Source organism: Dasypus novemcinctus, chromosome 17 (assembly GCF_030445035.2).
Source record: "Dasypus novemcinctus isolate mDasNov1 chromosome 17, mDasNov1.1.hap2, whole genome shotgun sequence".
In the NCBI taxonomy this organism is placed as follows: Eukaryota; Metazoa; Chordata; class Mammalia; order Cingulata; family Dasypodidae; genus Dasypus; species Dasypus novemcinctus.
The window spans coordinates 66,221,662-66,242,351 of record NC_080689.1 but is presented as its reverse complement, the minus strand read 5'-3'; the positions used below and the strand labels follow the sequence as shown (position 1 = coordinate 66,242,351).

At 49.5% G+C, this 20,690-nt stretch overlaps 1 protein-coding gene across 1 annotated transcript in view; it reads left to right on the top strand.

The window, feature by feature from the left end:
- Nucleotides 1-20,690, top strand: part of SFXN5 (sideroflexin 5) — a 136,352-nt gene that overhangs the window by 11,654 nt on the left and 104,008 nt on the right. Inside the window, exon 3 of the mRNA XM_058278917.2 lies at nt 10,219-10,296. Coding sequence (XP_058134900.1) covers nt 10,219-10,296 — 78 coding nt within the window. The remainder of the gene's footprint in view (nt 1-10,218; nt 10,297-20,690) is intronic.

Sequence of the window (20,690 nt, the reverse complement as noted above, 5' to 3'; positions counted from 1 at the left end):
CTATATTTCTGTTTCTTTCCTTTGGATAAATTCCTACAATTGGAATTTCTGGATGAAAGCCTCTTTAAGGCTTTTGTTATAGATTGCCAAATTACCCTGCAAATTGTACCCACCAAGATGAGATCAGTTTATACTCCCAAAAGCAATGGATGAGAGTGTCCATTTAAATGCATTCTAGACAGCATCATATTCTAATTTTAAAGCCTTTAATGGGATTTTAAAAAAAATTTTATCTTTATTTATTTTTCTCCCCCTGCCCCCCGCCGTTGTCTGCTCTCTGTGTTCATTCCCTGTGTGTTCTTCTGTGACCACTTCTATCCTTATCAGCGGCACTGGGAATCTGTTTCTTTTTGTTGCATCTTGCTGTGTTAGCTCTCCATGTGTGCGGCGCCATTCTTGGGCAGGCTACACTTTCTTTCGCCTCGGCGGCTCTCCTTATGGGGCGCACTCCTTGCACGTGGGGCTTCTCTACACGGGGACACCCCTGCATGGCAGGGCACTCCTTGTACGTATCAGCACTGTGCATGGGCCAGTTCTACACAGGTCAAGGAGGCCCGGGGTTTGAACCGGGGACCTCCTGTGTGGTAGGCGGATGCCCTATCCATTGGGCCAAGTCCGCTTCCCAGGGGTTTTTAATTGAAAAAATTACCCAGATGTCAGTACCCTTGTACATGTTACATTCTTGTCCACTTGTGTATTTTTAGGTAGACTTATTACAACATGGAACGTATATGTTTTTGTTTGCTTTTTTTCATTTTTCTCTAAATCTTTATAATTTTTAAAATCAAGTTTTGTAATATAAATAACCATTCCATGTTGTTAGACTTCTAGGTTTTTTCCTATTTTTTGCTCTCCTGCAAAAATCAGTATCAGGCATATCACTTTTCACTTTTGCTAAATTTATATTTCAGTATAAATTCCCAGAAGTGGGGTAACTTGGCTGGTGATCATGGCTGTTTTTAAGGTTTGTGGGATAGCTGGATAGATTTATTTCCAAAAGGATTGTACCAATCTGTTGTGCTCCCAGAATCATCTCAGTTTCACACAGGCTCCCTGAATGGGGGACAGAGGTCAGCCCCAGGAAGGCAGAGCCTCTCAGGGATTGCCTGGGGCTAGAGGGAGCCAAGGATCCATCCCAGCAGAGGTGGATACCGCCAGGCTTAGGCCGTTACCTGCAGTAAGCAGTAGGAGAGGTGGAGCCGTGGTTGTGACCATGGGAGCATGTACAGCCCAGCCCTTGGCAGATGTGGCACTGACTCAGGTGAGGTGTCTGGAGAACAATCTAGGGACGATGAGCTATCACCTGCCAGCCATCACGGACAACCCACCACCAGTTCATCCTCCTCCCTGATGGCTTCTTTCTTCTTTCCTTAGTCTTGTAAGCTTTGGGACTCCCAAACTCTCCACTTGGCCTGAAATGTCCCAGATTTCAATTGTACCTGCTTCTTCTAAGCATGTTCTCTGTCTTTTCCTGTGTCAGGCTGGGCTCACCTTTGAATGAGAGTAGAGAAAGCTTTCCTTTTCTTACCTGGGATGCCCCACCCCTGCCCCAGCTGCCATCAGCTTTGGGGGGAATCCTGGCCTTGCTGCAGTTTATCTGGAGACGAACCTTCTCTCTGTTCTTTTCATGTGTGCAGGAGGTTCTTTCAGGCTGCGGTGGCCCAGAACTGGGGCTCTGGGGACTTGAGGTTTCTAGATGCCTCCCACTCAACTCTGTGACTTGAGCAAGGAAGTACTCTTTCCTTTCTGGCCCCAATTTTCTTAGAGATGATGATTCCTAGATGATCCTATGTTATACACAGCTAGAGGAGTATTAGTCATGTCTTGTCTGAACAGGATACCATCTCTTGGAATCCTGGGATTTTGGAAAACCAGGATCACCATCCAGGAACTTTGGTCTCCTGCATGGAACCTAGATTCCTAACCCTGACCGTACTGTTAACCTCTTCCCCCAGCAGCCTCATTCATTCATTCATCTATCCATTTTTTATTAAATGCCTATAATGTATGCATGGCCCTTTGTTGGTGATGGATTGGGGTTAGTGTATCCTGTGGTCCTTACCGAGGCCATAAAATCAGTCCCTGGCCCCCTGCACTTTGCAATCTGATGGCTAAGATGGGCATGTGGGCGGCAAGTGGCCAGAGACCTCAGAGAGGTGCACACCAAATGCTCTCTGTTCAGAGAAGGAAGGGCACATTTCTGGCAGGGTGATCTGGAAAGTTCCTGGAGAAGGTGGCACTGAGCCTTGACGGGTGGCTGGGGATGGTGATAGACAGGGAGGAAGGGTATTCTGGTGAAGAGAAAAATATGGAGAAGGTCGGGGGTGGGAACTTGCAGGTGCGACCTTCTATTCCTATTTCTGTTTCTTCTTGTGGAATCAGACCGTCACTTGTTTAATATTAAATATGATAAATAGAGTAAATATCTCAATCATGTTGACATCCTCCCTTAGCCAAACAGGGATGACTCAGTCTGCTCTTAGTTTGGGGGTGGCCTGCGGTGTTCCCCCGTCCCCTGCCCCCAGGAAAAGTTAGTTTTGCTCTGATGACTCTTTCCCCAACATTTCTTTTTGTGCCCTTTCCTTCCTGTGTCTCTCCCTGCCCCTGCCCTCCCTGGCCACCACCCTAACACTCCAAGCCTGCCCCTTTGCCCCCCGGCCTGTCCCCTCAGTGCCGTGGAGCAGGACCAGAGGGGGCAAGGGTCTCCTCTATTCAAATTCCTTGCTGCTGGAGAAGACCCCTCCCAGGTGAATGAGTTTCCAGAAGGGCCTTCCAGAGACCACATACCCCTGTGGAACACGAGGAGAGACCCTCATGGTGACACTTAGACTGGCTGTCAGGAGGCAGGCAGGCTGGTGAAGGAGATGGGGTTTGTGAAGTGGCAGCGGGGCCGTCCCTCCCCTCCCCAGGGCCCCGCAGCCTTGCCCCGGGCCAGCCTGGCCTCTCGCCATCCGCATTCAGGGGCTGCTGCTGCCTGTTTGTTCCTGGCTGAAAAGACTTCCTGCCAACCTCACCCTGCCCCCGACCTCCCCAGCTTTGCCCAGGGCCCTGCTGCCAAGTCCCACAGTACAGCACATAGAGGAGCACTTAAAGCAGGGAGACCCTCCTCCTGGCCCCCGAATTCCATGAAAATGCCCCCTCTCCTTGGCAGTGGGGAGACCAACCCCCAGAACAGTCCGCCCTGGGGATCCTCCAGACAGGTGGCCCGGGGACGTGGCTGTCCCCCAGGGCCTGGAGCCCCAGCCCCCAGTCTCTGATGGGGGTCCTGGCTGAGGGTCCGGAAGGCCCCAGGCCAGCTGAGAGCACCCAGAGGCAGAAAGCCCCGCTCTAGCTTCCTGCAGTGCTGCGTCCTCAGACCCGGCTTCGGGAACTTTGCATTTCCTTCTCTCCCAGCCTGTGCCCTTTGCCAAGCTCGGCACCCTTTGGAACTTGTTCTTTTGGCAGGAGGGCTCCCTTTGATGACTGTGTCAGATGAGATGGAACCCGGCCAGGTTGTTATAGGAACTCAGGAGAATCCCTGGAGTGGGAAAAATAATGAGAACACGGGGCCATTCACCATTCCGGGTAGAAAGTAGAGCAGCCATTGTCCAGGCCTGCAGAGGCTGCCGCTGCGGGGGGAAGCAGGCATGGGAGTGGGGGGCTTGCCGCACCCTGGCAGGTTTGGGGTGTTGGATGTGTGTGGGGTGGGGAGAGCAAGGGTTCCGACTAAACTCTGGGTCTGAACTGCCCGTTCACTATCTCTGCGAGTTAAAAATATACAACCCCATTTTTGCTGAGAAGCAAATGTATTGTCTAGAAGGAAAATCATCCTTGCTTTTGCAGTCATTATCTGAGTGGTGTGATTACAGGTGATTTGAAAAATTTTTGTGTGCTTCTCTATTTTGTTCTGATATTTTCTCTAAGTGTCATAGATTACTTATATAATTAGAAAAAAACACAAAACTGTCTCCACTTTGGAAACACACAGATTCTGGAAGGGACTTTTGCAACCTAAGAATTGACAGCCATACATTTGAAAGGGAAGGGACAGAACTTACCAGCATTCAGGCTGCTCCCAGCTAAGAAAGCCTTTTTCTGGCCCTTGACTGCCGATGACTGTGCCAGTGTCGGACCCGTGCTGGGGATAATACTTTGCCTACAGGTCTGGTGGATCGAGGGTGGCCTGGCTGGGTGTCTGGGCTGGCAACGATTCCTGCTGTCCCAGGACAGTCGTTTTGGTGGCTGTTCATTTCCCGTCCTAAGAGATCGCCTTGTCAGTGGGCTCAGCAGACCCCCAGTCTGCTCCTCGGTGTCCCTACTGCTGCTGCCATCCTTTTCTTAGACCCAGGGGCTTATGTGGAGGTCTCTGCACTTCCAGCCTCGTTCATCCAATGCCCTCAGTCACACAGGGAGCAGCTTCCCTGGCTCCCTTCCTCGCCCTGGGCATCCCCTCTCCTGGCCCTTGACGTTGGCTGCTTCCTCTCTATTGCCTGCTTGAACTACAACATACCAACCGCAAATTGCATGAATCTTATGTGTATGGCTCAAGGAATTTTTACATGTGCTTATACCCATGTGTAGGGGCTTGAACAGCATGACCCCAGATCATCTCCACCCAGAAGCCTAGGAGATGACCTTATTCAGAAATAAGGTCTTTGCAATTGTAATTAGTTAAGGATCTCAAGATGAGAACATCCTGGACTTAGGGTGGGCCCCACATCCTTGTAAGAAGAGGAAAGGATACATGTGACCAGGAAGGCAGAGATTAGGGTGATGCTGCCACAACCAAGGAACACCTGGGGCCAGTGGAGGCAGGAGGCGGCAAGGACACGTTCTCCTTTAGAGCCTTCAGAGGGAGCAGGGCCTTATTGAGGCCTTGATTTCAGACTTCTGGCCTCCACAACTGGGAAAGAATGGATTACTGTTGTTTTAAGCCCCCCAGATTGTAGTGATTTGTTTTGGCTGCCCTAGAGAACAAATACATCATGTAACCACCACTCAGATCAAGACAGGAAACATTCTCCCACCCTAGAGGCTTCCCTCATGCCCTTTCCAAGTGAGAACCTCCCTCTAAAAATAACACTATGATGACCTCTATCACAATAAGTTTTGAACTTCATTTCTTTCCTTTTTTTTTTTAGGTTTTAGGATGTGTTGGGGATTGAACCTGGGACCGCATACATGCAAAACAGGTGTCCAACCACTGAGCTATACCGACTCTGTTGTTTTTTAACTTGATACGTACTCTTATGTGTCTGGCTCCTTTCATTATCATTGTGTGTCAGGTCTATCACTATGTTACATATCATCCCAAATTTGAGTGGCTTAAGACAAAGTCTCTCTGCTCACAGATCTTCCATTTGGGCAGGGCTCAGGGGATGGCTTCTCTCTGCTCCATGCACCATCAGCTGGGGTGGCTCAACAGGATTCATTGCAGGATGGCTCACCTAGATGGTGGACAAGTCATGGCAGACTGTTAGCTGGAACTTGCATCTCTCCTTGGGCTGCTTGGGCTTCTTTCTTTGGGCTTCCATGATATCTGGGTTCCAAGAGTGAGAATCCCAAGAGATCAAGGTTGATGTGCAAGGCATTTTAATGACCTAGTCTCAGAAGTCACACAGCTTCACTCCTGCCAGATTTTATTGGATGAGGCAGTCACAAAGGCCTGCTAAGGATCAAGAAAAGGAGTCAGAAACTCCACCTCTTGGTGGGAATATGGGAAGGTTCTAGAAGAGCATGGGGAATGGGAGATACTGGGATAGATGCCTGTATCAGTTAGGTTCTCCAGAGAAACAACCAATAAGATTTATTTATGTTTATTTATTTCTTTATTTGAAAGAATTTACTCACAGAATTGTGGAGGCTGGCAAGTTTGAAATGCGTAGGGCACCCCTGCAAGCTGGAATTTCTAGCAGGAGTTGAAATTGCAGTCTTGAATCAGAATTTCTTCTTTTCTAGAAGCCCTCTGTTTTCTCTTAAGACCTTCAATTGATTGGATGAGACCCACCCACATTATCGAGGTTAATCTTTACTGAAGTCAACCAATTGAAGATGCAAATCACTTCTATAAAATACCCTGACTGCAATATTAAGTTAGAATTTGACCAAACAATTGAACACTGTAGCCCAGGCAAGTAGACATATAAAATTAAGTAATGCACCATTGGAAGAGACAATTTGCCACATTATGTCTATGAGATTCATCCACATTGTTACATGAATTCGTAAATTGCCTTTTTAAGTTGCTGCACAATATTTCACTGTGTATATGCTACAAGTTACTTGTTTTTTCTCCTATTAATTGACCTTTGAGTTGTTTCCAGTTTGGGACTATTATGAACAGTGCTGCCGTGAACATTCTTACATGTTTCTTGGGAATTTTACAAAAGAGAGAGGGAGGAGTTACAATCAAGGGCTGAGAATTAACACTTAAGTTATGATTACTAAATCACTGTATAGATGCCTTTACATTATAAAATAGCAAAAGGTGAATACCTGAAATTACTGAAGCTGGCTAGAATGGCCCAACACCTGTTTATGGTTACTCTGGACTTAACCTCACTCTTGTGTATGCGTCTTTCTTTTTTTTTTAGAATTTATTTTTAGGGCTGTTTTTTGGATTTTTAAAAATCCCTCCCTCCTCCCTCCCTCCTCCCTCTCTTGTAAAATTCCCAATCCTGGGGAAAATCTGGATGTCCGAGCTTTCTGGCTTCTTCCTTATGAAGAGGCCCTTTGACATTGTGGAGTAGAGAGAAGCTGGTGGCCATTTTGACTTCTGGGTTCCATGGCATAGGCCTAATTCAGAGACTTTCTGAAAAATAAACAATATGTAAATTGAAAATTATAGATTTAAATAACCCTGTTACATTGAAGAAATGATTTTATAGCTTTTCTTAGATATAGTTTGGAGTATTCTTTTGCGATTTGCCTGCTGTGACTTTCTTTTTTCTTTGTACTACCTGGCTGAAGCCCTCATAAGAATTTAAACCTCCAGAATGACCTGTCGACTCTGTTTGAAACCTCTTAGCCATTAAAACTTTCTTGTGTCCTATGCCTTTCCCCCAATCCCATGTTGTCAGGGAGGCCCATCCCTGGGAATTGTCAAATCCTGCATTGCCAGGAAAAATCAAGTTCCATATTGCCAGGGAGAATTATCCATGGAGTTTCATGATGGGGGGAGGTAGTGTGAGTTTGGCTTAGAGAGGCAGGCCATACTTGAGAAGCACAGAGGCTCTCTAGAGGTGACTCTTCGACATTAATTAGAGTTAAGTTTAGCTTTACGGAAATAAGTTGTAAAAAACAACAACAGTGAGTTCAAACCTTGAGATCAAGGACTCAGCTTACTAGCATGGTTCTTTTTCAAAGGTTTACCTTGCAGAGTTCTACCGTTTCAATAAATTGGGAACTTCTATTGTTTGAGAGAATATAGGCATTTCCAAGGTGAAGAAGTTTAATATTTCTACATTTTTCCCAGTCCTTAATGGGACTTTGCAAATACCTTACACTCTTATGTCCAAAACACTTTGAAATGCATCAAGGTCTTACAACAACTCTGTAATATTACGATCTCATTCTCTCTTTTAGGTTCCATATGAGTTATACCATTTAAATTTAGTCAGGTTAAATTAGCTAGTGTTCCACAGAAATTTAAAGAGTTTTCTTAACAAAATGAATTTCTTCTTTCTGATCCCCATGGTGTTAGCTGAACGCTCTGGATTCTGGGTCTATAGGCTCTTGGCTCTGTCACATGGAAGAATCTAAGGGGAACAGATGTGGCTCAAGCCTGCTCCTCACATGGGAGGCCCTGGGTTTGGTTCCCAGTGCCTCCTAAAAGCAAAAAAAACCAACAACAAGCAAACAAATGAAAAACCAACTCAGGGGAGCCAAAGTGGGTCAGGGGTTGAGCGCCGGCTTCCCACATACAAGGTCCCAGGTTCAATCCCTGACCCCGGTACCTCTAAAATTGTTAAAAAAAAAAAAAATAGAATTTAAGAACACGCCATAGGGTAGGCAAGGGAGTAAAGAGTTTATTAAGAAGCAAGAAAGAAGTATACAGTCCTAGACGCGGATGCAGGCCGTGCTTCAGGACGGATGGCGCCTGGCGGCCCCGGGTTGGGCCTTTTAAGCCTTTCCTCCTTCCCCTTCCTAGTGGTGGGGCGGGGCCCCAGCTGTTTGCTGTTCTGATTGGTTGCCTTATGATCCCCGCCTGTTGGCTCTCAGAGGACCAATGGGGAGGCCTTTTGTTTGGAGGCATCCAGCTTCCCCTTGATCCTGGAAGGAGTTGCAAATGGGGCGGTGTTGCCAGCCTCCAGGCGGGGGCTTTCCGGTTTTCTTAGGAGCAGGCGGTGTTTCCCCGGCAGGGTTTCACGGCCGTGTTCTCTGCCGGGTCGCAACCACCTTCCTTGTTCCCTATACTAACGTGCTGCAATAGTACTTAAAGTTTTAAAACACTGATAATACCTTTTTCCTTGCATCCTGATTCCCTTTAGTATTTAGATTAACCCTATTTACCTTTTATTTGGAGTCTGATTCTTTTAGCTTCTTTAATTGGGGGGTGGTCCTTCAGCACCCTTAGAGCTGGTTAACTTCAGTTCTGAATTCCAAGGATCATACAGGCCCTTAAAAATTCTAGGGAGCTATTAGGTTATACACAAAAAATAAAGATCTTAGGACTTAGAAATAATGATTAGAGCTCAGAGTTCAGATATAACTATGACTGCTGCATGAACTTACAATCTAGGCCTAATTTCCTAATGAGCATTTAAAATAAAGCTGTTTCTAGAGATCATTAACTATACACACCATAGTAAGAGTTTGGTTTCATTTTACTTTTACACTTTTACCAAGATTGTTAATCAACAGGTTAAAACATAACTTATGTACTCTCCTTGCTTCTCTTTCAAGTCCCTTTTTGTTGAAGATGAGCTGATGGCTTGCTCTTTTAGAGACGCATCAGAGCAGAACAATGTCACAGATCAGCGATTTTGATTGTTTTCATAACACTACATTTTTATAAGAATAACTAAAACTGTACCCAACAGTATCCTCATGCTGATCAGTAGTAGGATAGAATAGTCAGTGAGAACTTCAAAAGTCTTTTAAGAATTTTATACATCTTCATATATATAAGTAAAGTACACATCTGATTTCTCCTTCATGTTTTCTCTTTTAGAAAGATACTGTTTATCACAAACTTTAGCAGTACCAGAAGAAAACTACTTTTCTAGATTTTTTAAAAAAGATTTATTTTTTATTTATTTCTCTCCCCCTCCCCTCCCAGCTGTCTGTTCTCTGTGTCCATTTGCTGTGTGTTCTTCTGTGCCTGCTTCTATTCTTGAGAGTGGCACCCGGAATCTGTGTCTCTATTTGTTGTGTCTTCTTGTTGTGTCAGCTCTCCTTGTATGCAGCGCCATTCCTGGGCAGGCTACACTTTTTTCGTGCTGGGTAGCTCTCCCTATGGGGCGCACTCCTTGCGCGTGGGGCTCCCCTACGCGGGGGACACCTCGGCATGGCAGGGCACTCCTTGCATGCATCAGCACTGCGCATGGGCCAGCTCATCACGTGGGTCAGGAGGCCCTGGGTTTGAACCTTGGACATCACATGTGGTAGGCAGAAGCCCTATCCGTTGGACCAAATCCACTTCCCTTGAGGACCTAAGATTCCCAATGGAATCAAGATTGTCTTTCTATTATCATTTTATAAATTGTATTTCCCTTAGTAGTAAACTGAAGTCTATACATTTACAGTAATATTAGGAAGCAAATACTGTAATTATGTGCAGTATTTTCTGACTCCTGTTACCAGTTTGGTTGGTCTCCTTCTGGTGCCCTTTTGATGCATTTGCACACATAAATATTCTTATAGAAAATACTGTCTTAAATGTGGGTGTGGGTGGGTTTGTTTGGTGAGATGAATGGCATCATATTGCTCTGCAATTTGCTTTCTCACTCAGCAAAGTACCCTGGCCCTGGAATCACATGTAGCTCTCCCTCACTTTTCAGCTGCCAGTGTTCCAGAGTACCACCCTCCCACCGTTGTTTAGCCATCTCCCCAGGAAGGACATTTAGATTATCCTTCTTTTTTTTGTTTTGTGTGTGCCCCACGAGCTGGAGGGCAGGCCTGAGGCCTTACACACTAAACATTGCCAATACTTGGCTGATACTGAGGCAGTCCCCAAGGGAAAGATTTGCAGGAGCCCTGGATCTGTGCCCCTCAATGTCCCTTTTCTTTCCCCTGCAGAGACGTCTCAGAGAGGCCGTGCAGCTGCTGGAGGACTATAAGCATGGGACTCTGCGTCCAGGGGTCACCAATGAGCAGGTAACTGCTGGAGGTGGGGGCGATGGAGGCAGGGAAGAAAAGGAAGGTGGTAAATACCCAACCCTTCCCGTCCCCAGAACCACCTCTCCTCCCCTCCAGAGCTGCTTCTACTGCTGCTGCATACCCTTGAGGACTTCTTGCACTTGGGAGGGATTGATCTCTCCCATGTTCTGGGTCCTATGGGAAGAATGGGGGTGATACGGCCAGAAAGGCCCAAAGGCAGCCTGCACTAGCTCCCAAGATCTGACCATGTGCATCTCTTCCCAATCCCACAAGCAGTGAGGTCATGGTGATAGGCTGAAATCAGCCATCATGGGAATATTTACATCATGGGAATTGCCAAATGCTTCAAATCAAGACTTTTCCCCCCAGAGAACCAGTTATTAAACTTTGCCAATTATACCATTGCCCAGAAATTCAGGTTGAAAGTGGGAAGGAGTGGGGAGGATGGCTGGGATTAGGCTAGGACACTGTAATTTTTTTTTTTTTTATTTACGTAGGAACTTGAAATGTTATTGAAATGTCGATAGTGTTTGGTTTTGGAGAGGGGTAGAAGGATGTAGTACAGGGCAACTTTAATAATCACAGAGATGGTTAATGTACCAGGAGAGCGAGTTCTGGAGGAGGGGCACCCAGAGAAGACTGTCCTGGGTTAGCCTTCCACAGCCAAAGCAAGGCCAGGGGCCCCGACGAGGGTGCAGACTGGCTCCAAACGCAGGGACACCAAGAGCTTCTCTGCTGGGTCCCCAACAGTGAGCTTTCCTGATTGTCCCCCGCAGCCCTGAGGAAGTGCCGTGGTTTTAAATCCCCACTGCCTCCACCCCACCCAGGGATGGTTGAAACCATGGCTGGCAGCCACCACAGGGTGGCTTGTGAATTCATTTATGCCCCTTGGTTATTTAGGAGTTAAGTCGTTTAACTTCCATATATTTGTGAATTTCACAAATTTCCTTCTGTTGTTGATTTGTAATTGAATTCCATTGTGGTTGGAGAACATACTTTGTATGATTTCAATCATTTTAAATTTATTGAGACTTGTTTTATGGCCTAGCCCATGGTCTATCCTAGAAAATGTTCCATGCACACCTGAAAAGATGTCTTCCCAGTGGCACCCAGTGATCAGAATTTGCTCATCGAGACTGTCATCAGTGATTAGCCATGCCCACCCTTTTTCTTGGGGAGAGGACTTTCTGCTACCAGCGAGGTAGCCACAGACTGGAACCACAGTGGCCAGCCATGAGAATGGGGAGTGGCCACTGTGCAGAGAGAGCCATTTTCTGTTTTTTTTACCATAATTTTTCATCCTCTTCCTCCTGCTCTTCCCCGGATGCTGTACCATATTCTTTTGGCCTCCAGAATTTATTTATCTATTTATTTCTCTCCCCTCCCCCCCCCACCCAGGTTGTCTGTTCTCTGTGTCTATTTGCTGCGTCTTCTTTGTCCACTTTTGTTGTTGTCAGCGGCACGGGAATCCGTGTTTTCTTTTTTGTTGCATCATCTTGTTGTGTCAGCTCTCCGTGTGGGCGGCGCCATTCTTGAGCAGGCTGCACTTTCTTTCGCACTGGGCGGCTCTCCTTATGGGGTGCAAGGTGGGGCTCCCCTATGCGGGGGGCACCCTGCGTGGCAGGGCACTCCTCGCACGCATCACCACTGCGCCTGGGCCAGCTCCACACAGGTCTTAGTTCCTGCCTGTTTAACTGTTGTTTTGGTGGAAGGACTGAATCCTGGAACTCCCTGCACCACTGTCTTCCCCGGAAGTCTCTCTCCTCTCATTTTCTTTTTTTTCTTTCTTTTTCCCATATAACCCACTCCCCACCCCCCCACCACATCATTTTTGTAAATTATATTTTTTGAAGATATATACAAATATTACATTATAAATATATATAAATGTTACATTAAAAAATATAAGCCCCCTCTTGATATAGATGTGGAGTGGACACAGCCATTCTAAGGTCCACAGGATGGAGGAATAGAGTATGGATTGAGTGAACTTACTGATATTCTATTCATGAACTATTGTGATTAGTAATCGAAGAAAATGTAGCATTGATTTGGAGAAAGTGGCCATGGTAGCTGCTGAGGGTAGGGAGTGGGAAGAAGAGATGTGATGTAGGGACATTTTCAGGACTTGGAGCTGTCCTGGGTGGTGCTGCAGGGACAGTTACTGGACATTGTATGTCCTCCCATGGCCCACTGGGTGGACTGGGGGAGAGTGTAAACTATAAAGTGGACCATTGGCCATGTGATGCAGCAGCGCTCAGAGATATATTCACCAAGCACAATGAGTGTCCCATGATGACGGAGTAGGTTGTTGTTATGGGAGGAGTGGGGTGAGGGGGGTGGAGGGCATATGGGGCCCTCATATTTTTTTAATGTAACATTAAAAAAATAAAGACAAAAAATATATATATAAGAGGTTCCCGTATACCCCCCACCCCAACAACCCCCCCCCCCCATCATACTCCTACTTTCAAGGCAAAGACAAAGAGAGAATCCTACAAGCAGTAAAGGAGAAGCGACCCATTACATTCGAGGGACCCTCAATAACATTAAGTGCCAATTTCCCACCAGAAGCCATGGAGTCCAGAAAACAGTGACCTGACATACTTAAACTGCAGAAATTCCGAATTCTACTCTCGTTTTTGAAGGACAGTTTTGCCAGATAGAGAATTCTTGCTTGACAGTTTTTTCCTTTCAGCAGTTTAAATATGTCAATTCAGTTGCCTTGAAAGCAGGAGTATATGTGTTTTGAGGTGGATCTCTTTGAGTTCATCCTATTTGGAGTTCATTGGCCTTCTTGAATATGTATATTCATGTCTTTTGTCAAATTTGGGAAGTTTTTAGCCATTATTTCTTGAAATATTCTTTCTTCCCCCTTCACTTTTCCTTCTCCTTCCCATAGCGTGTATGTTGGTATGTTTCATGGTGTCTTTCGTGGCGTGGAGCTGTGAACCCCAGAAAAACATTTTCTCAGATTTAATCCACTTGTGGGTGTGAGCCCGCTGTCAGGAGGGTCTTTGGATGAGGCTACCTCGGTGACAGTGAGCTGAGGAGGCTGCTGTGCTGGAGGTAGACCACAAGCCCCTTTAGAAGGAGCGCGCAAGGCCGACGGGCGCGGCCAGGAGAGGAGGGCGGGTGCTTGGAGGCACCCCCTGAGCCCATGCAGCCTGTGCCTGCTGGTCCAGACGCCTTCGTGCAGGGCCTTGAAGGAGGCACGAGAGTGGGCGCAGTGCCTGCCGCGGGGCCCACGCCAAGGCGCTCGACGGCTCACTGAGGCATGGGCAGCCGCCGGCAGGGGGATGCTGCCAGCCCTCCCTCTGGGGCTTTGCCACTTCCCTTCCTGTGGGCAGCAAGGGGCCGGGGTGGCGTGAGCAGACACCCACCCCTATTCTCAACCCCCTGCCTGTCCTCCTTGGACCTGTCGGGTGGACCCTCCGATCCTGCATCTGCCCCAGCCCCCACGCTCCTCTGGCCCATCCTGGCTGAGGTTGGCCCCTTGGGACTCTTCCAGTTCCCAGAGTTTGGAGAATGAGGCCACATTTCCCCTCTTTGCTCCCTTCAGTAGCTTGGAGCTGCCTGTTTTCCCAGGCCTGCTTTGTTTTCTGTCCGACAAGCCCCCTTGGGCCTCCAGGGAGCCGGGGAGGAGGGGCGCCGCAGCGGGCCCTTGGCACTCCCGTGCTCTCCCGCACTGGCCCTGGCTCGCGTGGGGATGCCTGCACTTGCACCTGGTGGCTGGGGAGCCGTGCTGGGGCCCCTCTGAGAGGTGGACCCCCCCTCCCAGCCTTCTGGCTCCTGGGAGTGTGCGCCACCGGGCTCTGTGGGAGCACCCGGGCTCTGTGTCAGCCCCCACTACGCTTCCCCCTGGCCTTGGGCAGCACAGCCGCGTCCTCTGGCCTCGTGGGACCTGAGGGGACGGGTGAGGTCAGCGCAGGGCTGCGGAACTCGGGAAGCTGGGGCTGCGTCCCATTGCCGGCTCAGGCTGGCCCTGCCTGAAGGCCGTGACTGTGCCGTCTCAGGAGGCCCGGGCTGGCCCTCCATCCCGGTCTGGACCGGCTCTGTGGCGCCAACAGCCCGTGCTTGCCCCGACGCCCTGCGGCCGGGCCCATGGCCGTGCACCTGCCTTGCTGTTGCCGGGGTGCCGGGAGTCCGCGTGCGCTCTTCTCCTCTGCGGCTTGTCATCTAGCCTGGCCTCCAGGCTCACCTGGGAGTGCTCGCACCAGCAGTGAATGTCTGTCCACACCTAAGGGGCTTGGCTGGGTCTTTGCTTGGTGGGCGGCAGATGCCTCCTCCTAGACCGTCCGCTTGTTAAGAGGTCGCTAAACCGATGACTAATTAGTCCTGGAATCAAATGAAAAAGGAGCCTAATTTACCCTGTGGATTTTAACGAGTAGACATTTAGTGTACTAGAAACCTTAATCAGGACTGTAGCTACCAGTCAAGTAGGAAAGCCGGGGCTGAGAGCAAACGTGTAGGCACAGGCACAGCCCAGGAGTTTCTGGGTGTTGACTCTGCTGTGCCGGGGCCTTGACGGGAGGCTCCGGCCCGGACGGAGCCCCCAGGGTAACGAGCCCCACGCACTGCGTGCCCCCGAGTGCCAGGCACCACGCCAAGCACTAGTGCTTTATATATGTTCCCTCAAATCATCTTCAGGAAACCCTGTTAGGTAGGTGCCAGTAGAGCCCCATTTTACAGGAAAGAAAACCGAGGCTCAGAGAGGTCACATTATTTGCCCAAGGCCACATGAGGTCTGCAAATGGACCTTTTAGATGCCCAGGCCCGTCTTTCAGGGGCCATCTGAGGGTGGACTGGGAAGGGAAGGTGGAACAATGTGGGAAACCCCGAAGGCGAGCAGGAGTGGTCGGAGGAGGTGGGCATTTGCCAAGGCCGCGCAGCTCTAGTTTACCGTCATGGCTAATACGGTCAACCAGACTGTGGGCATTCGCTGAGCATCCAGCATGTACACAGAGCTGGGGGGGGGGGCAAATAAGAGCAAGCCGTGGACCCACCCTGGTGGAGCTAGCCCACAGTCTGGGCGGGAGACCACACATGCTCCTAGGAGGGGTGATTGGCAGCCAGGCCACCTAACGCTAGGTAGGCAGGATTCAGGGGATAGAGTCCTGTGAACACTAGTGATGAGGAAAGGCTTTGCGGAGCGGGGCCGGGGGTCCCTGAAGGGCAGGGAGGCCGTCGAGGGGCACGGGGCGGTAGGAGGGGTGTTCCCTGTAAGTTTCAGACAAAAGCCGAGATAGCCAATGGAGTGGTGTGCATGGGAGGGACAGAGGGGAGAGAGGAGATGAGCTTAGAGAAGGCTGGAGAGAAAGTTGGACATTTCAGGCCAGGCTGTGAGTCTTTAAAAACCAGATAGAGAGTCTGGATGGGTTGTGTGGGGCAATAGGAAGCTACAGAAGGTTCTTGAGCAAGGGAATAGCATGAAAGGGCATCGTGGTGGGATCACTCTGGTGGCAGTGCCGGGGCGGACTGGGGGAGGAGGCAGTGAAGGAAGGAAGCCAGTTTGGGGGCTGCCGAGGAGCCCAGGAGAGAGGGCTGCAGGCCTCTGGGGCCACTGTGGGATTGCGAGTGGCAGCTCTTGTCCATCATTCCCCATGCCCAGAGGAGAGCCAGTCGCCCTACTAAGTGCCTTTTCTGCTCCCAGCATGCCATATCACTGCTCAGGGGCACTAGACAGGTGGGGGGAGAGGGGGAGCGGTTCCTGCAGGGCTCCTCCTCCAGCTCGGAGGGAATGGGGTCACACGTGTTTGGGCTTTGCTGAAAATAGCAGAGTCTCTTAGTTTGTCACATTTGGAGGCTTAAAAATACCTGCATCCCACATCTTCTGTGGGTGTCAGCAGGTTTGCCAGAAGCTGGCCGGGGGGGAGGCGGGCCAAGCTCCGCCTGACCCTCACCTCCAGCCTCTCCGGCTTAAAGCTGGCACACAACAGTGATGCTATTAGCTGGAGCGTTAGTTATGACACACCAGGCCTTATATGGGGTGCTGGACGCCCATCTCCGGGCTGGGCCACTGCAGCGGCCTCCTGGACGGTCTCCCCGTTCTACCTGGGCCCCTCTGCCTGTCCCTGAGTCAGCAGAGTGACCTGTGAAAGCACACATTACATCATTTGTGTCTCGTGCCCCGGGTTTCTCAGCCTCTGCACTCTTGGCCTTTGGAGCCAGATAATCCTTTGTTGTGGGGGCTGGCCTGCGCATTGGAGGATGGTTAGCAGCCCCTGGCCTCTGCCCACTAGATGCCAGTTGCACCCCCTCCCCGATCGTGACAACCAGAAATATCTCCAGGCACTGCCATGTGTCCCCTGGGAGCAGAATCGTCCCCCTGTTGAGAACCACTGCTCTAGTAGAAACTGCTGTGCCTCGCCTTTCTGAGTAAAAGCCACAGGCCTTAGCATGCCCTGCAAAGCCCCTGCTCCTCTCTGTCCTCGTCTCTTCCCACTCTCTGCCTTATTCAGTCTGCTCCGGTCACACTGGCATCCTTGATGTCCTTCAGACATGCCAGGCGGGCCTCTTCCTGCCTCAGGGCCTTTGCACTGGCTGTTCTGTCTGCCAGAACAGTCTCCCACGTGGCTTGCTTCCTCCTCCAGGTCTTTCCTCCAATGTCGCCTTCTCAACAGGAGCTGCCCTGACCTCCTTACTTAACTCTGTTCCCCATCTTCCAACCCTGCGCCTCTTTTCCTGTTCCCTGTAGACTTAGTCTTCTAACATTTTAGAGAGTTTACTTACTATCTTCATTGCTTATCATCGGTGCGTCCCCACTGACCCGTAAGAGCCCCCAAAACATAGCTGTTTTGTTCACTGGTGTATCCTCAGTGCCTGGCCACTGCCTGGCACGTACTAGGTTCTCAAAAATTTGTGGAATTAATGAACTTATAAAAATCTTCATAATAACCTTGAGACCAAGTATTCATATCCTGTATTACAAATGAGTAAATGCAGGTTCAGAAAGATTAAGTAAATTACCCCAAATCACAAGGGCAGCATGCAGCAGGTCTCGGATGCAAATCTGGACTCAAGTCCAGGGTCCTTCCTCTAAATAGAGAGAGGTTACATGTGTCTGGAAGCCGTGACTGCTGCTGTGTGCTGTTCTGCAGAACTTGGGGGAGGTCTTTCTTCCTCTCTCTGTAGAATTGGGAAGGGGGAAGGTACCTTCACCCCACATAGACTTACCTGTATACTTATTACCTGGAAGTAACCATGGCAACAGAATTAATGGTGAAGAATAATGCAATTGGCCCAATTGATAAATTAGGAAGATTCTCCTTGTTTTGTTTTAGGGGGGCATCCCTTGCCTTACAGAAGGAGCCCCTTCAGGCTCTGTTTAATTACCTTCTGGAGGGTGTTTTAAATAGGCTCTGCTTTTACTGCCTCAGATGTGGGGAAGCATCTTGGAAGGAGACGGAGTGGCAGAGGGGCCGAGGGGCGAGCTAGACCGGGGGCCGGCCTTGGCACTGCCTCCTCAGTCTGGGCTCTAGGGGGTGCCCTGCTCCGCCCCAGGAGGCAGGGCTCATTAGCCGCCCCCGCCTGGAAGCATGCTTGGCGCCCACCCTCTGCTCCTGCCCTGGCCTCTGCTCTCCAGAGGGCAGCTTAGCTGAGACGCCCGCCAGCCTTTTCTGACATCAGCAACCACCTGCCACCTCTCGCCCAGAGCACTTCCCCTACATCCCTTTTTTGTCCGCGTTCCTCAAGTTGAGAAATCAAGTAAGCTCCAAAATCTAATATCCACATGGGTTTGCCGCTGCAGCCCATAGGTTCCAGGGGGTCGGGGCCCACATGTTGTTGCGTATTCTCTTCCCGTGGGGGAGATGGGGAAACTCAAATGAGCTCAGGCGTGACTAGGAACTTGAGATTAAAATGCAGACTGGCTGGCAAGGTGCTGGGGGCTCCCCCTTCTAGGGGCGAATGGGCCGTCTGGTGCGGGACATGTGGCCTCCTGTGAATGCTGTACCTCCCAGGACGCCCTTCCCTGTAACCTGTTTGTAGGGCCGGCTGAAACTTCGAACCAGCGCCCAGCTGTTGGTTTAGGGTGGCACCTGCTGCCAGTTCTGCATTCAGCGTCTGACTCCTGGGTGCAGCAGGTCCCAGGGAAAGCCCCAAACCTAAGGGATCAGACCTGAGTCCCGGTCTCCCTGCAAGCTGGACGTGGCATCATAAACTATCAGACAGGAAGGGGCCCTGTTTGTTTCCACGCCCTGCCCCTCCTCCTGCCCAGTTAATTTGGAAAACATTGTAAGTAAAAGGCATGACATGAGCTGATCCTGGAAACCATGGGAGTTAGTGGCCAAGTCTAGACCAGAAACCATGACCTGACTAGTCCAGGGCACTTTTTTTAAGGTGGTATCCGGCATTGAACCTGGGACCTTGTACCATGGGAAGCAGGCACTCAGCCACTGAGCTACATCTGCTCCCCACTTTTTTCTTTAAATGCTAATGACATAATGTTGTGAACTCCAGAGAGATTCACTGGAGCCTGTTTTGTAAATAACGAATTATGGGGAATAGCCCCAAAGTTCCCCAAGAGGGGACAGTTCATTATGTGTTCACTCAAGGCTTTTGTTTGTAAGAATAAGGTTGCTGCCTGCATGCCGTGTGGAAAAATCTCCATGCCTGAAGGGCTGGAGCAGTGTGCAGTTGTGTGCCGCCACTTAGAATTAGGGCACGTGTGTTCACTGAGAGGGCACTGTTTGAATTCGAATCCCAGGTCTGCTGAGGCGCTTTGGGCAAGTCACTTAACTTTCTGTATCCCAGCTTCCACCTCTGTAAAATGGGCATAGATCAGCCCCTACTTCTTAGGCTGTTAAAGGGAATAAGTGAATTAATATGAACAAAGCCCTTAGAAGATACCTGACATGTAATAGGTGTTCACGAAATACAAATGAATGAATGGATGAATTAATCTGAATCAGGTGGTGGGCTGCATTCTGGCCCCACTTCTGAGACCTTGCATATGGCTCTAAGCTTTGGTTTTCTCATCTGTCCTATGGGATAAGATTTCTGGGTGTGATGAAATGTTGGTCCTCTAGAATAGAGGGGAAGCAGTTCAAAGGAGCAGCATTATTTTTACAAGACTTAATCATTTTTCAAAGGAACTTCTTCCTCTCATCTTACTTCCACAACATGCCTGCGAGGGTGGTAAATTATTTTCATCCCAGAGAGACTAAGTGACTCAGCCGGGGTCCCATGGGGCTGGCGGCAGGATGGAGACAGACATCTCGGCCCCCGGCCTCATCCTCCCCGCTCCAGGAGCTCCCCGGGTCAGACGGACGTCTGAGGCTGACCAGGGCGATTGCCAGTCCTGAGACCTGAGAGGAGGAAGAGGGCTGGCTGGTGAAAAGCCCCAGAACCTCCCCGTCCCGGGCTGGCAGCCCCTGACCCTCCCCTCCAGGCCCAAGTCCAGCTCAAGGGCCCTGCACTTTGTCCATCGTCACATCAGCGTCCCCAGGACTGCCTCTCCCGCCCCCAGCCAGTGGGCAGCCATCAGAGAGCCAGGCAGTGTGTGGTCATCAGCAAAGGCAGTGCAGCAGGGGTGTCAGGGAGGGACCTTGGGACGGCCAGGAGCCCAGACGGGACAGACGTGTTCCCGACCCCACAAATGACACCAGACACAGCTGGCCCAGGCAGGCGGTGCCGCAGACAAAAGGCGACGGCAGAGCCTCCCAGGGCAGCTCCATGCTTTCAATTTGTTGAGCACTTTCCCTCCCTTTGTGTGATCTTCACACTCAGAGGAAGAAATCCTGCATCAAATACAGGGTTCCCATATACCACCCTATTATCAACACCTTGCGTTGGTGTGGTACATTTATTACAATTGATGAAAGCACATTTCTATAATTGTATTCTTAACTATAGTCCGTGGTTTAATTTAGGGTGTGCTATTTGTGTTGTACAGTTCTGTGGAGTTTTTTGTTTTTGTTTTTTAATTTTAATTTTAATTCTACAAATATATGATCTAAAACTTCCTCTTTTAACCACATTCGAATATCTAATTCGTCGTGTTGATGATGTTCACGATGTTGTGCTGCGGGCTCTGGCATCCACTACGAGACCTTTTCCCATGCCCTTTTAGTTCCGGCATCCCATCCAGGACACCACGTTACATTTAGCTGTCCTGTCCCCTCAGGCTCCTTTTGGCTGTGACTTTATTTTTTGTTTTCTGGGTGATCTTGACAGTGGAGATGCTGGCCAGGTATTTTGTAGACAGTCCCCCAGTGCGGGTTTGTCTGGTGTTTTTCTCATGATTAGACTGAGGTGATGCGTTTTGAGGGAAGATCACAGAGGTCAGTGTCCTTCTCCTCACACTCTATCAGGGGTTCGTTCTACCAACATGACTTATCACTGCTGATGTTGACCTTGATCTCCTGGCTGCGGCAGTGTTTGTCAGGCTC